General features: G+C 21.1%; 4 protein-coding genes across 17 annotated transcripts in view; 2 read left to right on the top strand and 2 right to left on the bottom strand.

Annotated features, from left to right (window-relative positions):
- The window catches only part of LOC107998018 (protein draper), a 29,371-nt gene extending 25,476 nt beyond the window's left edge, over window positions 1–3,895 (top strand). For all 9 annotated transcript variants that reach the window (XM_017057018.3, XM_062085514.1, XM_062085509.1 and 6 more), the window contains 6 exons: window positions 251–406; window positions 759–935; window positions 1,020–1,130; window positions 1,191–1,400; window positions 1,481–1,663; window positions 1,742–3,895. In XM_017057018.3, the coding sequence (XP_016912507.1) occupies window positions 251–406; window positions 759–935; window positions 1,020–1,130; window positions 1,191–1,400; window positions 1,481–1,663; window positions 1,742–2,028 (1,124 nt within the window). In that variant the 3' untranslated portion in view covers window positions 2,029–3,895. The remainder of the gene's footprint in view (window positions 1–250; window positions 407–758; window positions 936–1,019; window positions 1,131–1,190; window positions 1,401–1,480; window positions 1,664–1,741) is intronic.
- Window positions 3,606–6,300, bottom strand: LOC107998029 (monocarboxylate transporter 2-like). 2 transcript variants are annotated; one of them, XM_062085519.1, is made up of 6 exons: window positions 6,045–6,300; window positions 5,360–5,498; window positions 4,785–5,202; window positions 4,169–4,683; window positions 3,901–4,092; window positions 3,606–3,790 (listed from the first exon to the last, which is right to left on the bottom strand). In XM_062085519.1, the coding sequence occupies exons 1-6, from the start codon at window positions 6,162–6,164 to the stop codon at window positions 3,636–3,638; spliced, it is 1,539 nt and encodes a 512-aa protein (XP_061941503.1). In that variant the 5' UTR covers window positions 6,165–6,300; the 3' UTR covers window positions 3,606–3,635. The 2 variants fall into 2 exon arrangements, with proteins under 2 accessions (XP_061941503.1, XP_016912526.1); XM_017057037.3 differs by having other exon boundaries at window positions 3,606–3,775; window positions 6,045–6,292.
- A 51-nt stretch (window positions 6,301–6,351) lies between these two features.
- Window positions 6,352–13,150, bottom strand: LOC107998028 (carboxypeptidase N subunit 2). Of its 4 annotated transcripts, none has more exons than XM_062085523.1 (7): window positions 12,994–13,150; window positions 12,710–12,801; window positions 8,278–8,404; window positions 7,937–8,195; window positions 7,505–7,821; window positions 7,061–7,431; window positions 6,352–6,989 (listed from the first exon to the last, which is right to left on the bottom strand). In XM_062085523.1, the coding sequence occupies exons 4-7, from the start codon at window positions 8,186–8,188 to the stop codon at window positions 6,748–6,750; spliced, it is 1,182 nt and encodes a 393-aa protein (XP_061941507.1). In that variant the 5' UTR covers window positions 8,189–8,195; window positions 8,278–8,404; window positions 12,710–12,801; window positions 12,994–13,150; the 3' UTR covers window positions 6,352–6,747. The 4 variants fall into 4 exon arrangements, with proteins under 4 accessions (XP_061941507.1, XP_061941505.1, XP_061941504.1 ...); XM_062085521.1 differs by having other exon boundaries at window positions 12,935–13,144; XM_062085520.1 differs by having other exon boundaries at window positions 12,710–13,144.
- LOC107992524 (ATP-dependent DNA helicase Q5-like) lies at window positions 8,535–11,776 on the top strand. 2 transcript variants are annotated; one of them, XM_062085518.1, is made up of 10 exons: window positions 8,535–8,740; window positions 9,029–9,153; window positions 9,239–9,403; window positions 9,481–9,657; window positions 9,730–9,909; window positions 9,974–10,079; window positions 10,152–10,260; window positions 10,336–10,563; window positions 10,641–10,790; window positions 10,858–11,776. In XM_062085518.1, the coding sequence occupies exons 1-10, from the start codon at window positions 8,638–8,640 to the stop codon at window positions 11,681–11,683; spliced, it is 2,169 nt and encodes a 722-aa protein (XP_061941502.1). In that variant the 5' UTR covers window positions 8,535–8,637; the 3' UTR covers window positions 11,684–11,776. The 2 variants fall into 2 exon arrangements, with proteins under 2 accessions (XP_061941502.1, XP_061941501.1); XM_062085517.1 differs by having other exon boundaries at window positions 8,565–8,740; window positions 9,481–9,909.
- Window positions 13,151–16,172: the final 3,022 nt, after the last annotated feature.

Here is a 16,172-nt window from a genome sequence, read left to right as displayed (position 1 = left end):
TTGATTATATCACTATTTTTATATCATAAAAATTTTGAAAATAGTAAGTTATAATTATATAATTCTTATTTTAATGCAATTTATATAAACTAATATAAAATAGATATTTTATCATTTAAAATTAATTATTTCATCATATTTCATCATATTAAATATTATATTATTTCATCATATTAAAATTATTTATTTAATATAAAATACAATTTATAATTTATTTATGATTATTTATTTAATATGTTTAATTTTTCAGGTAACATGACATGTGATCATGTCACTGGTGAATATATTTGTAGACCTGGATACTTAGGTTTAACTTGTGAACATCCTTGTCCACCTAATCGTTATGGATTAAATTGTGCTAATCATTGCCATTGTAAAAATGGTGGTGAATGTCATCATGTGACAGGTAAAACTTTTTTTATTACTTTTATAATTTATTTGAAACAAATATTTTATTATAAAATAAATTAGAAATTAATAAAAACTTTTTAATTTTAATAATTTTTATAAACCATCCATATTTTATTTTAAATTTAAATCAGTGTTAATTTTTTGATTAAATTTAAATCAGTTTAATTTTTATGTATTTTTTTTATAATTATCTTTTCATTGATTTTTTAAATAATTTCTTTGTGAAGTATTATAAATATTTATTAATATTATAATTAATATCATTAATTTTAAATAATGTTTCTTGTCTTATATCTAATATTATTTTATCTAATTTATTTTATCTAATTATATCTAATTTATTTTAGGAGTATGTCAATGTCGACCCGGTTGGCAAGGTGAATTTTGTCAAATACCTTGTATGGAAGGAACATATGGTATGAATTGCAGTCAACATTGTACATGTCAACATGGAGGAAAATGCAGATCTAATGATGGTCATTGTCGATGTGCACCTGGTTGGACTGGAACTAAGTGCACTGAAAGTATGTGAAAAAAATAAAATCTTAATTATATCAAAGAAAAATTAATAAAAAAATATTATAAATTTTTCATCTTTGAAAACTTAGTTTGTCCAGAAGGATATTATGGTGATCATTGTATGGAACCTTGCGATTGTAAAAACGATTTCTATATGTGTCATCCCGCTGATGGATGTATTTGTAGACATGGATATACAGGTATATTTTAAATCTACCAATTCTAGAATATCTTGATTAATAATGAATTATTTTTTTTAGGTCTAAATTGTGACGAAGAATTATTTTCGCGTAATATACAAGAAAAAGATGACTTGGGTTATGGTAGTATAATAGCAGGATTTTTCTTTGCTGCATTTGTTGTTATTGCAATGGTATTAGCTGGATGGATATATCATCGTCGCAGAGTAGCAGATTTAAAGAATGAAATTGCACAAGTGCAATATATTGCTGAACCTCCTTCTCCTCCAGGTATATATGAAAAAAAGTTATTTATTTATAATTATTTAGAAATGTCTTTTTTATAATTATCACTTATACATTTTGTTTAGAACAAACTCAGTTCGATAATCCCGTGTATGCATATCAAGGTTCTTCGAAATTTGATGATGGAACAACTACTTTATTAAATAATTTCCAATTTAGAAATAATCTTGGAACAAGTAAAAAAATAAATAATGAAAAAGTTAGACTTGGAATAAATAGTTGTACAGATGATGAAGATGATTGCAAAGGTATTATTGTAAATAGTAAACTCATCAAATTATATTTTTAGAAAATATTTATGTTTTATTTATTTATTCTTGATTTAGGGTCATATAATCGATACGATTTAAAAAATAGAGATGCAGATATGGGAAATCCAAATCTTAATGTATATCATAGCATTGATGAAATGGATGGCAAAAAAGTTGAACATGTTTATGATGAAATTAAACAAAATAATGATGAATCAGAATATGATCAATTAGATAATCCAAGACCAATTAGCAATTACAAACAATTCAACTTAATGCCGAATGGTTTCTGTTCAAATTCATCAGACAATCCAGGACCTAGTAATTTCAAAGATAAAGATCCAGAACTTGGTAAAATGTAAATTTTTTTTTAAAATACTCAGGTTATTCAAATTATAGAATTTAAATTTTAGATATAATATATATATCTGTAATGTAACTTAAAGAAACAAATTTTAAATGTTATATATCATAATTCTCTTAAATAATTAATTTCATTTCTTCATATCAAAATCAAATTTTCATGTATTAATTTAAAACTTGAAAAAATTTTAAATAATTAGTCTCGTTTTTTTTACCAAAATCAAGTTTTTATATGTTAATCTGAGCCTCAAAAAAAAATCTTTAAAAAATTTTAAAATAATATCATAAGATAAATGAAACAAAAATACAAATGTATTCTAATTGCTCAGTATATATGCATGTACATAATAATATAATGAATAGTTAGGTGGATATTATATTTATAAAATTACATACTCATTATCCTAAATGTGTTGGACTGTTTCTTTTCATAATATGATATATATATATTTAGTAAATACAATAGAATATGTGATGCAATATAATTGATAAATAATCTATTTAAAATAAGTAATTATATCACAGTTGATCTTTAAAAATTTATTTAAAAAATAATTGTATTTTATTAATATTCGTGACAGATAAAAAATTGTACCTTAATTTAAGTAGATAAAAAAGTATAACAGTATATCAAAATTATTCAAAAGATTTTGTGATATTTAAAAAAATGATATAAAAACAAATTTTTTTTTACTTAAAATAACAAATTTTAACAGAATAAATAAAATATAATTAATGACTTTTACATACGAAAGTGCCTTGTAAATTTGGGAGTGATATACATTACAAAATTTAATCATATTTATTTTTTTATCTTTATATGTGAAAAAAATTGAAGGTTATAATAATGAAGTTATTAAAAATACTTATTACTATGTCTAAGATCTTATTAAATAGATAGATCTTATTATATAAATTGGCAAACAAGGTACAAAATCGTTGTGTAAGTCTGTGTGTATATATATATATATATCAATAAGAGACCGAATCTAACGATCTCAAAATGTGCAAATGATATATATATATATGAATTATCATATTAGATAAAAGATTTATTTTTCTTCTTTTTTTATATTTTTTTTTTATATTTTAAATCAAGATATCATTAAAAAAACGCACATCAATAAAATAATTTTTATTTCAAAAACAATTTCGTATAAATACAAAAATATTTATAAGTAATTTATAGAGAAAAATATCATAGTTATTTTATGATTAGCATAGAATATCATATCATATATTAAAAGATTTATATTTTAATCATGTATACATATATGTTTATATATGCGTATATGTACTTACTTATATATGTAAACATAAATATATATGTATACAAATAATATAAGATCAATTTATAAAAAAAAATCATTTGAGATACTATCATAAAACGTATTTATTATTTTATATTATTATAGATAATGTCTAATTTAATGCCTATTTTTTATTTTTTAAAAAATGTCTATTTTTACGATTTTATATATACTATTTTTAATTTTAAAAAAATTCAGAAAAAATAAATTGTGATTGATATAAATATTTTTATAAATATTGTTAAATTAGAATAAAATTACAGTAATTTTTAATATCTATGTATATTAATTTTACATCATATTTCGTCTTCGTTAACTCTAATTTTATGAAATCTATAACGAGTAGCTTTAATTAAATTCAAAGTAGGCGACGAAATCCAATAAAGTCCACCGAGAAATTGTAATAGCGCAACGAGACTCAAACAAAAATTTGTATCTGTAATCAAAAATTCTATTCTATATGACTTCTTTATAACTCTTAATTTCTTCTCTTAATTCGTTTACATTTGTAATTTTTAATTTGATTTTTTATCGAAATAAAGTTTTGTTATGAGAACTTACTATGTATAAAGCAAAAACCAAGAATGCATAAACCTACAATGGTTGAAAATCCTTTGTAAATGGAACGTATTATTTCATTACCAAGCACATCATACAAAGACGAATCCTGACAACTTGATAAACTACCAATACTAATACCACCAAGAAATGTAAAAATCATTATGCATAAATAGTTAGTTGCATGAGTTAGACCTAAAAATAACATTTTTTTTTTGGCAAATAAATATCTTAATATATATATATAAATACAGTGTAATTTATTATATACCTATTAAACTAACACTACAAAACAAAGATGCTATACCAAAATATAATCTTCTAATTTGATTTGTAAACTTTAATACTTTATAACTAATTAGATTCGATAAAAAAGTACTAAATCCAGCCAAGATGGATAAAAATATCGAAAAATTAAAATTATTTATAATGTTATACGATAAAATTGGCAATAAAAGCCAAAAAAAAAGAATAGATGTTTTCATTCCAATCCAGCCGATTATTGCAGCCCAAAATCGAAAATCCTTAAGAACTCGAAATTGTTGTTTCCATTTGTTGTCCAAATGGACTACTGGATTTACAAATAGATCTACATCTTCATCTAAATCTTCATAGGCATAAATATTATTTCCTTCATTTAAAAATCCTCCTGCATTTATTTTTTCGTCAGCTTGACTATATTGGAAATTTTCTATGTTATCTTGACTATCCTCATATTGTGAGTTCTCAGGAAGATTCGAAGAAATTCTTATAGGAAGTTCAGTATCTTCAGTTGATAAAAGAAGACTGTAAGTTAATATCAGATTAAATTTTTATTTTAAATATTAAAAATAAGTTTCTCTTTCTCTTTCTCTCTTGATTGCTATTTAAGATTTTTAACAAAAAACCTGTAAGGAGAAGTTTGTTGAACAGGAGGCAACCGAAAAGTCAATATTCCAAATACAGTAGGTAATAATATCGTTGTTATCAGTTGTAAACCAGTTTTCAATTTAGCTTCATGTAACAGCAAATTTGTTATACTTGGAATGAGTAAAAGACCAAATGAAACACCAATGTTTTTCAACGTTAATGCTAAATGGAGCTTCCTTCTGAAGTATTTCCTTAAAACATAGTCACTTAATAGAATAATGAAACTGGCACCTATACCCATCACTGCACCTGCACTGGTGCTAGCCAAATAAGCACCAACCCCGCCCGTTGCAAGATACCCGGATGCTATAATTCCAATTACCAAGAGAATTATTCCTATTATTCCTATTAAACGTGGCATAGACGCCATACTCACAATCATCCGTGTCCAAGGATCTAAAAAATAAATTCCATGAATTAGTATTATAGACTAGAAACTATAATATATATAGTCATATAATACATAAAATGGTAATTTTATACATTAACTTTAAATGGCAATTATATATAAAATATTATACAAATTTTATATTTAATTTGTTTATCGGTTTACCAGCTATGTTCCAAAATGCAGTAAATAGTATAGGTGTTAAAATAATTTTTTCATTCCATATATCAAAATCGACAGATTCAGTTTCACGTATATATACTAATACTATCCCATACATTGCTAATATGCTTGGAACAGTCATCTATAAAAATAATGACAAAATTTTTTTATTAACAAACTTAATTTCAAAAACTTTTTGAAAATTAATACATAGATTTAATATTTAGATCATTTATTAAAATGTTTAAAAAAAATTTAACATTGAAAATCTTATATTTATCTAATTTTTAAAGAAAATAATATTTATATATATTTGTAATACAATGAAATAATAGAAATTTAGTTTGATTTTATTAAAAATATCTACATTGATACTGTTACAAAATTATATTATAAAAAACAATAGATAAATTATTTAGTTTGTTGTTATTTTATTTTAGATTGCTGTTTAGATTAAAAGAATAATTATTTAGATTTTAAAAATTTTTACGATTATTTTATATAAGATATTATATTTTTATATCATAGAAATAAATTATTTATTATTTTATCTATATATTTTATCTATATAAGTAATACGTAATAATAATAAAAAAGATTAAGAAAATTATTTATCATAAACTATTTATCAAATTAATAATCATTTTAATAATTATTATTTAATCATTTTTATATTTGATTTAAATACCTGAACTAAAAAAACTCCAAAAAGAATAATCCATGCATAACCACCATCTGGAATTGTGGGTCCTAGTTCTGGAAATGATGTGACGACTTCATCGAGACGAAGACGTTTAACTGATGACATTTTTTATTATATAAAAATTATATAGTTAGATTCACTGATGCATTTAGATTTATAAGAAAATTTTCGATGCATACTGGGAATATTGAAGCTATAACATTATCTAATCTTGTTAAGGATGTCAATGATCTGATAGCTAACGATAAGATGTAATAAATAAGTAGGGAAATCTAATAAATGAATACACATATAATGCAAATATAATAACATTTATTTTTTAAATTTGCTATTAAATATATTCGAGGCAATAACAATATCAAAATTATTATTTCAACAAGTCCAACATTAATGTTGTAACAAATAAATTGAAGAATTATATTTTCAATAATATATCTATTTTTTTTATTTAAATTCTAAATTAATTGTTATATATATCTCTATGTATAAATATTAATGCCTCATTATATTATGAATTTTAAACTATTTATAATACAAAACAAATTAAATGTTCATGTATTATACAATAAAAAAAAATTTTTGTTTAATTTAAGAACATACTAAAATAAGTTTGACTCTTTTAAAAAAGAGTAATATTAATTTAATTAGTGTTAAATCTAATCATTAATTTAAGAATGTTTTTTTTTATTTATACATCTTCACGTGTATCACCAGTTGCTATCGATGTATATCGTACTTTTTTGTTTACTGAGTCTAATATTGGTTCGATTTTCTTTTGTAATTTTGTGCGTTGTACATAAATTAAAGCGCATACTAATCCTATTAACACTATTGAAAGTAAAAACAATAAAATAGTTGCACCACGTGCTGTTGATGAAAATAATTTTGGTGTGCAGTTTTTTATTTCATATAGCTCATGAGATATGTTATCTATAAAGAAAATGATTATATTTTATTTTATATTATATTTGATTATATATACTAATTTATAATCCAGATACCTTCGTAACATCTCAAATTATCTTTGTTACGAACGAACACTTTCGTTTTATTCAACCATTTGATAAATGGGTTCAGTTTACAGGAACATTCAAATGGATTTGCAGTAAAATCTACTGCTATATTTTGATTATGTTTAACAAGTGCATCCATGGTATGCAGATCACGTTCAATAATTTTTGTAAACTTATTTCGTTGGAGATCTAAGAAATGTAATTTGTGGAGACAAGATATGTTAAAATGTAAAGCAGTCAAAGTATTGTCTCCTAAATAGAGATCCAAAAGATTTGGAAGATCACAGAATACATTACTGTCTCGAAATTCTGATATTTCATTTTGTTCTAAGTGGAGCTTTATCAATTGTGTTAAATTACTATAATAATAATAAATTTTTATTAATAATATCATAAATTTATCCAATCAATTGAGATTAATTAATCTGATACCTATTTACAAAAATATCGTGTAATGTTGCTGCAAGATCTCTTGGTGGTCCATTCTCGAAAGCATCAGTTAAATGGAGTTCCAAAAGAGACACAAAATTAGAGAATACTCTAGGATGCCTTCTTTCAGGATCTAATGAAAGATTATTGAAATCTAAAATAAGTCGCTCAACGCGTTGAACATGATGATATGTTTTTCCTCGAATTTCCCTTATTTTATTATTTGACATATCGATAACTCTTAGATTAGGTAAGCTGTCCAAAGTACCAAATACATTCCATGGAAGTTCTTCGATATAATTTCCAGTGAAAATGAGTACCTAAAAATATATAATATAATTAATATATGATATTATAATTATAAAAATATAATTCAAATATTATAAAAAAAATATGAATATAATATAAAATATGAATTTAATATAATAATTTTACTTGTGTTTTATTCGGCAAATGTGATAACGGTGCCGTAGTATTAAATCCAGAATTAGTGCAATTAACAACATATTGATAATGATTTTCATAACATGTTTTCATACAATAGCAACGATTTTTAAAAAATGGTCCGCAATCTGATTTGGCATTTTCTAACATTTCCAATGTGTGCCAATTAGGATCATTGCAATTATTGGATAATTGTGCTGTGGATGCACATATTAAAAAAAATATTGCATAAAATCTCTTCATTATATATCTAAAATATGTATATAAAATATAAATTAACTATAATGTCGTAAATATTGATAATAATTTTATTTGATTTTTGTATTACTTACATATAAGTTCATTTGCCAAAATGTAATAAAAATATAATTGTATATGTTTTTTTTATTTTTTATTGAAAAATTTTTTTCCAAATGCTGAATTGAAATCCATTGTTTGAAATTTTAATTTTTTTTATATCTTTAACAATAAAAATTTAATTTTTAAAAATTATTATGAAGTTATATTGCAAATTATGATTTCTAATTGGTTGAATCATATTGGCGGTATTAATGAATTTTAAATTTTATTCCATGTGATCATTAAGGTTAGTTTGTTGCGATCAACTGTGTAAGGAAGTTTTAAATTACATATTATATTAAGGTATCATTTAAATAAAAATAAATTTTTACAATTACAGTTATATAGTAAATATGAATATTGATAAAAATATTGTGAGCATTTTAAAATCTGTTTTTGGTTATGAAAATTTTAAAAATAATGTTCAGAAGAAAGCTATTATTACTATTTGTAAAGGTTAGTATTCTCTTTGAATTAAAATTTTTTATAAACTATTATATTGTTATTTATATAAATTTTTGATAAAAATAAAAAATATTTTATTACATATATATATATAATGCTTTTAATGTAAAATAAAATAAAAATATATTTTATAAAAAATCTATATTGTAAAAATAAACAATGAGAATTTTCCCGCCAATTATATTATAAAATTTTATTATAAAATTATATAATAAAATTATATTATAAATATTATAAAATTTAATAAAAAGAGAATAAAATTAGAATAAAATATTATAGGTTTTAAAAATATATTTATATCAATGCCTCCTGGATTTGGTAGATCTCTTTGTTTTCAATTACCAGTTCTTTTATATAAGAATAAAATTGGAATTATCTTTTCTCCAAAATTATCTTTTATTAAGGTAAAAATTCTAATATTTTGGAAAAGTTTATGAAATATTTTAATTAATTTTATCAATATTTATTAAATATTATATATATTTTTAGAAAGAAGTAGAATTTTTAAGAAGCAAACAGATTAATGCTGTTTTTTTAAGTAAAAAGTCAAAAACAAATGAAAGAGATAATATTTTAAATGATTTAGCATCAAAATGTCCAACAATATCATTATTGTATGCAACTCCTGAAATGGGGACAATGACATATTTTATGGTAAATAATATTTAAAATTTTTTATTAATTATTAATAATTAAAATAATTTTTAATTAATTTAAAAATATATTGACAGCAACTTATACTTTCATTGAAAGAGCGTACAATATTATCTTACATTGTATTCAATGAAGTACATTGTATAAGTGAATGGGGATATGAATATATACCTTGTTATGCAAAAATTATTAAAATTCATGAAATATATAAACATATTCCAAAAATTCTAGTAACTACAACTGTTACTTATAAGGTAATAAAAGTAATTCAAATTATTGTCATTAAATATATATATTTGATTTTTCTGAATAAAATATTTCAACAGGTAATTGAAGATATCTGTAAACTATTACCATTAGAAAGTCCAAAAATTTTTAGAATGCCTGTACAACAAATCAATATACTTTATGATGTCTGGTTTTTAGATATAATTTCTCATCCATTTGATCATCTTAGAAAATTTTTTGTACAAGCCTTTGGTTTCTTAGATTTATCTTCTCAGGAGGTAAATTTATTTGTCTCATCTTGAGATTATAAAATACATAATTATGAAGATTATCTGTACTTAGATACATAAAAAATTTGGCGTTATTTACTGTAGAGATATAATTACTGCAGAATTGTTAAAAAAGGAATTAAATATTTTAGGCATATCTTCACTTACTTATCATCATAGTAAGTAAAATATAAATTAAATCAAATTTTTTACATCTTTATATTTAAAAGTTAATTTATAACATATTTTAGAATTAAATAATAATACAAAATATAACATTGAAAATAATTGGATATCTGGAAAAGTTCATGTTATCATTACAACATATGATTATGGATTTATTCACAAGAAATCAATTAGGTTTGCATATATCACAATTCATCATTAATTTTTTATTATGATCTAAATGATTTATAAAATTATTTATTTAATTAGATGTATAGTTTATTGGACAGTGCCTGAGAATATTAGCAAATATTATAAAGAAACTGCACAAATATGTTCAAACAATAGTCGTGTATATTGTAGAATATATTTTAGCATGAAAGAATATTTTGCTGTAAAATTTGTTATTGAAAATCATAGACTAATGAACAATATGAATCATATCAAAAAACGATTACTCGAATATGAAAAATTTGTGTCCTATTGTCTTTCAGTAAAGTAAGAAATTTAAATTAGATATTTCTTCGAATTCTTTTTCATAATTTTTCGAAAATAAATATTAAAATCTTGCTTAGATGCCGACATGAAATCATTAGTGAATATTTTGGATACAAAATATCGTCTTGTAAAATGAATTGCGATGTCTGTATAAATGAAGAAATGGTAACGATTAGAACATTTAAATTCATTATGTATTCAGAAAAAATGAAAGGAATCACATACGGGTAAATATTATTAGTACGCAAATTTGAAATCTTAAAATAATTTTGAATTTTATGTTTCAATTTTTAGTCGTGATATTAATGAATTCGTAAAGAAAAAAGAAATAGAACTAAACATTATAGAAAAAGACAGTTTGAAAACAGAAATATCAGAAAATTCTAGTAATAATATTATTATACATAAAAATGATAATATATTACATAGTGAACAATATAAAGATAAGTTAATGAAAGAGAAACAAAAACCATTGTTTACTAAAAATATTTTAATTAAAGAACAATTAGAAAAAAATTGTATTGAAATTAATACAAAAAGTACATTAAAATGCGCAAAAGATAATTCTAACACGATAGAGGCAAGTAAACTCGCGATAATAAATTCTTTATTAAATAAATACAATTCAGATAGAAAAGAGATATCTTTAAAACCTTGTTATTCCCAAGAAAGTATTTCTAAATTTTCTAAATTAAAAGAAATAATTAATATCAAAACTTATAATAATCAATATGAACAAAAAAATGAGAATAAAAGAACAGAAATTTTAAAAAATAAAGATGAAATAAAAATATGTGAAAAAAATCATATTTTAAAGCAAAAATCTTGCGAAATTATTATTGAAAAGAAACAATCAAATAAAAGATCAAGAGATATTATGCATGCATGTCTTGAGGACTACAATTCAAAAAGAAAAAAATTGAGACTTGAAAATAAATCAATCACTAAAACAACAATAAATAGAGATGGAGAAAATGGTTTTGATTCATGCATTGAACGCATCAAGGATGACGTAAATATAAACGCGACGTGTGATCATGCAACAGTAGAATATTTAATGAATAAATTTCAGTTGAATAGAAATTCAATAACGCTAATACCAATAAAGAAATTAAATTAGAGTGAATTAATGATAATTTTTCTTTTCAAAATAAAATAATTTAATGATAAATAATATATGTAATATAAATAAATTGTCTTTTCTATTATTAAATTTTTTTAAAATAAATTTAAAATTGTATATTAAATGCAATAACATATATTGTTAAATTATATACTTGTATAAAAAATAGTAATTATAGTAATCGTAAATATATTAAGTGATAATTGCAAAAAATAACACTTTACAATATGATTATTATGATTATCACATGATTATTATTATATACAAATTCTATTTTTACAGTAAGTAAAAATGTTCTTTATTTTTAAATGACTATATTTAATATTTTTTTTTAATTTTATCTTGTTTTCTAATTAAAATATTTTTATTTTATTTCAAGACATTAATAGATGTAGCGCATCAATGATAGAACTGAAGTAGGTCGTCGAGTCATACTCTTTGTAAAACGTCAACCCACGCAACAGGTGATACTAAGTAGAAAATATTTTCATATAAAAAATTTTTCATTTTTGAAATTACCTATTTTTGTTTTTTTATAGAACATTTTTAAGATGTTTAATTTTTAAATTATTCACAATAATTAAATTATATTTATTTATATTATCATATAAAATATAGTTATTTTTAGTTATATAAAATAATATAAAATAATTTATATATAATTTAAAAATTCGATAAAATATTATATATTAATATTCGATAAATATAAACTAAGTTTTTATTTTTACCAATTTTGATTAAATTATTTCATTTTTAAATCTTTTTTTAGTAATCATTTTTTTTTAATTTCTCTTTCTTTTTTTTTTCTTTTATTAAATTACTAAATAATAAGGCTTTTATATTTTTTTTTCATAAAAAAAGTATAATTTTTATAATAAATAAAATGAATAATTGAAAAAAAACTATAATACGTTTGTTATCAATAAAAAAAGAAGAAAGAATTATTAATTTTACTATTTTATTATAAATTATCGATATCATTTAGAGATCAAAAATAATTATTTTACCTTTGTTAATACTCACCGTTCAAAGCTAGAGATGGTGATGAAAGAGAAGGAGGAGGAAGGACAAAATCGTGATTCATCCAAGTTACCGGTGTATTCGTACAGGAATCACTAAAAGAATTTTTTTGCTTTCATCTTTTATCAGAGTTTCTAAATTTCAATTTCACCTCAATATTTTCGATAAACTTTCAATTTGAATTTAGAAATTTTTCAATAAAATAATGCATGTCACTTTAAACTTTACTTGAATTTCACTGACTCAAGTAGTATGAAACTTTGCTGGCCGCAATGTGGACGACCAACCTGTTGAAGATACGCGACACTGAAACAATTCTGGATGCTCGAAATATTATGGCAGACTGGAACGAGAGTACTCCTCTCTGCACGACGGATAGTATTACACTTGGAGGTGCCCCAGACATAGCAGCCGCACCTGTGCTCCCTCCTTCCAACCCTTCCTACACTTTTTCTCGCTTTCTCCTTATTGCTTCGTATTCTTTCTTTTTCCACAAATATTGAGCTCTCATGCTTTTCTCTGACTTGTTTCTTATCTTTCATTTTCTTCTTTCGTTTTCTTTCGTTGGTTTTTTTTTATCTGAATATATCTTCCTTTTTAGAGCTTTCATTTTTGGCAATCATGAGATTAATTGAAATTTTATGTTCGATACTTTGAATATATATATTGTTATCGAAAATTATGAGATTAAATGGAAATATGAATAAATGTAAAAATCTTAATTTTGATGAAATTCATATATATTTAAAAATAATAAATTATATTACGTAATTTTTAAGATAAAAGATAAATTAAGATATTCTTAAAAATTCATTAAAAAAATAATAATAAAATTGAGATTTTTCTAAAATTCTTGTTAAAAAATGAATAAAATATTAAAATTTTTTCATTTCAATTTTTTCAAATTTTTTAAAATCAGAAAATTAATATAAATTTGTATTATAGTTGTATTAAATTATATAAGAATAATTTAATAATTAAACGATTCATTTTATTTTCTGAACACTTTTTTTTATCTTACGTGCATGTTGCAATATTTCAGTTTAGGCGATTAAAATTCAATGAGGTAAATTTTAATAATCAAAAACTGATATTAAAATGCTTTACTTTTTTATTTTATTATAATTTTAAATGTATTTTAATTCAAATTTAATTGTAATTTAAACATTTTGTCGATGTTATTATATATATATATAATTATAATAATTATAATTATATATATATAATTTAATTATGCATTTCAAGTAGAAAATGAATAATATTTTTTAATTTTACATTCAGAAATTTCTTTGACACAAGCAAAATGGAATGAAATATAAGAAGATAAACATTTACGTAAATATAAACAATATTATCAAGTAGGATCTATTTGCATTAATTTAAAAAAATTAATTAATTGAAAACACATTATATAATAATAATTATTAATAACGTAATAATATAAATTCAATAATCAATAAAAATATAAAAAATTAAAGAACTATTATGAAATGTTAATTACAGAAATAATCAATTTCAAGCCTGACTTGATCTTTAGTTACACATATATGTAAGTTTTTTCTTTGATCTATTATATCTCCTATTATACTCTCCTATATACTAAGGATAAAGTAGATTTTTGTGGAAGATATTTATTAAGAATTTAATTTTTTATTTTTAAATTTCACATTGTTTAAATTTAATACATACATATATATATATATAGGTAACAATAAAATATTACCTATTTGATAATTTTAATCCTATAAATATATTAACATATATGTAAAATATGTATGATATACTAAAATAGTTACATATAAAATATATATATTTGCATATAAAAATTTGATGTTAAAATTTTTATATAGGTTAGATAAAAAAAAATAGTAAAGTTAATTAAATATTGGGATTATTGCTTTTCTTGAGTGCATAAATTTTATAAAACAAATATAAACAAGAAAAAAAAAGATAATAAGAAATAAAAATTCAGAAATCTGCATCATTTTTAAATGCCGTAGATGAAATTAACTTTATTATAACATATTATAACATTTATTAATTAATTAGATAAAATTATAAACAAGGAAAGCAAATAGTACGAAAAAAATAAAGAAAATAAGAATTGATTTTTTTAAAATAAGAATTGTCATTTTAAATATTAAAAACATTTCTTTAAAGATAGAGTGAAATAAAAAATTGAGAACGAGTTTTTCTTTTGAGATTTTTTAAAGAAATATTTTCGGCATTCAAGAGATGGCGTTGACAGTCAATTTTTATTTTATCTTTTTCTTCCTATTATATTCTCTCTATAATTAGCGCGTGATCATGAATAAATACATATTAATTAAATATTTTTTTCATCGATTTTCTTTCAAAATTACAATGTATCTTAATTTTTAATATAATATAACAATATAATATAAAATAATATAAATTTTCGACATTATGTATTATATATTATATATTATATCTAATATAGAAGAAAATCTAATATATCTATATTATCTCTATATACAGAACAATTTATAAATACATAATGTATTTTGATGATATCAATGATGTGAAAAATAAACAAAAACTTGATCCAGCAAGATATAATATAAAATATTATCGTTAAAAAATAAAAAAAATTTATAATTTATATAATATAAAATAAAAAAATGATTCAGAATAGTTCCATTAAGTATACATTGAATATTTTTTGTAACATTTATTTGCGTACATACATACATAAATTTGCAAACGAACGCATATTTGGAAATCGTGTATATGTTAAAATGTGTTATATCTAATTCTGTTTCATAACTTAAAATGTGGTGAAATTAGTAATACATCTTATCATCTTATCGATCATTTATTATTTAGAATTATATTAATATAAGATATTTGTATTTTTTTTTAAGAAAACATATAATAGATAATACATAAACATTTTTAAAAAAAAATAAATGATGAAATGAAAGACAATGAAAATATTTCGCTCAAAAATCAGTAAGAAAATATGTATATATATACATATATCTATGTATATATATATATATATATATATATATATAAAAGATAATTGTATATGTTTATGTAAGAGTATATTATTATCAAAATTAAGAATATTATACGAATGATAATCTTTTGTGTGTTTTACGAATATAATTTTTTTCTTTTTATTTGATAAATATGAAAATTTTTTTAAATACATTATAACATCAATATATTTAATAAATTCACACTTTTAAATAAGTTTATATAGTTTCCAAATATATTATTTTTTTCTTTTTTTGTACATTTTTTTATGTAAAATCTATTGCTCATATATTTTTTTTTTATTTTTATAAGAAAAATTATGCAAGCAAAAAACCAATGAAATTTATAAGAATTAAATATACACACATATACAAAACAATAATGATGTACATACAATAGCAATCACAATCATTAATTCTAATTTTTGTTAATTCATTCCAGAATAAAATATAATTAAAATTCT

Source organism: Apis cerana, linkage group LG15 (genome assembly GCF_029169275.1).
Source record: "Apis cerana isolate GH-2021 linkage group LG15, AcerK_1.0, whole genome shotgun sequence".
NCBI lineage: Eukaryota > Metazoa > Arthropoda > Insecta > Hymenoptera > Apidae > Apis > Apis cerana.
The sequence above is the reverse complement of the archived record's forward strand: the minus strand, read 5'-3'. Positions and strand labels throughout refer to the sequence as shown.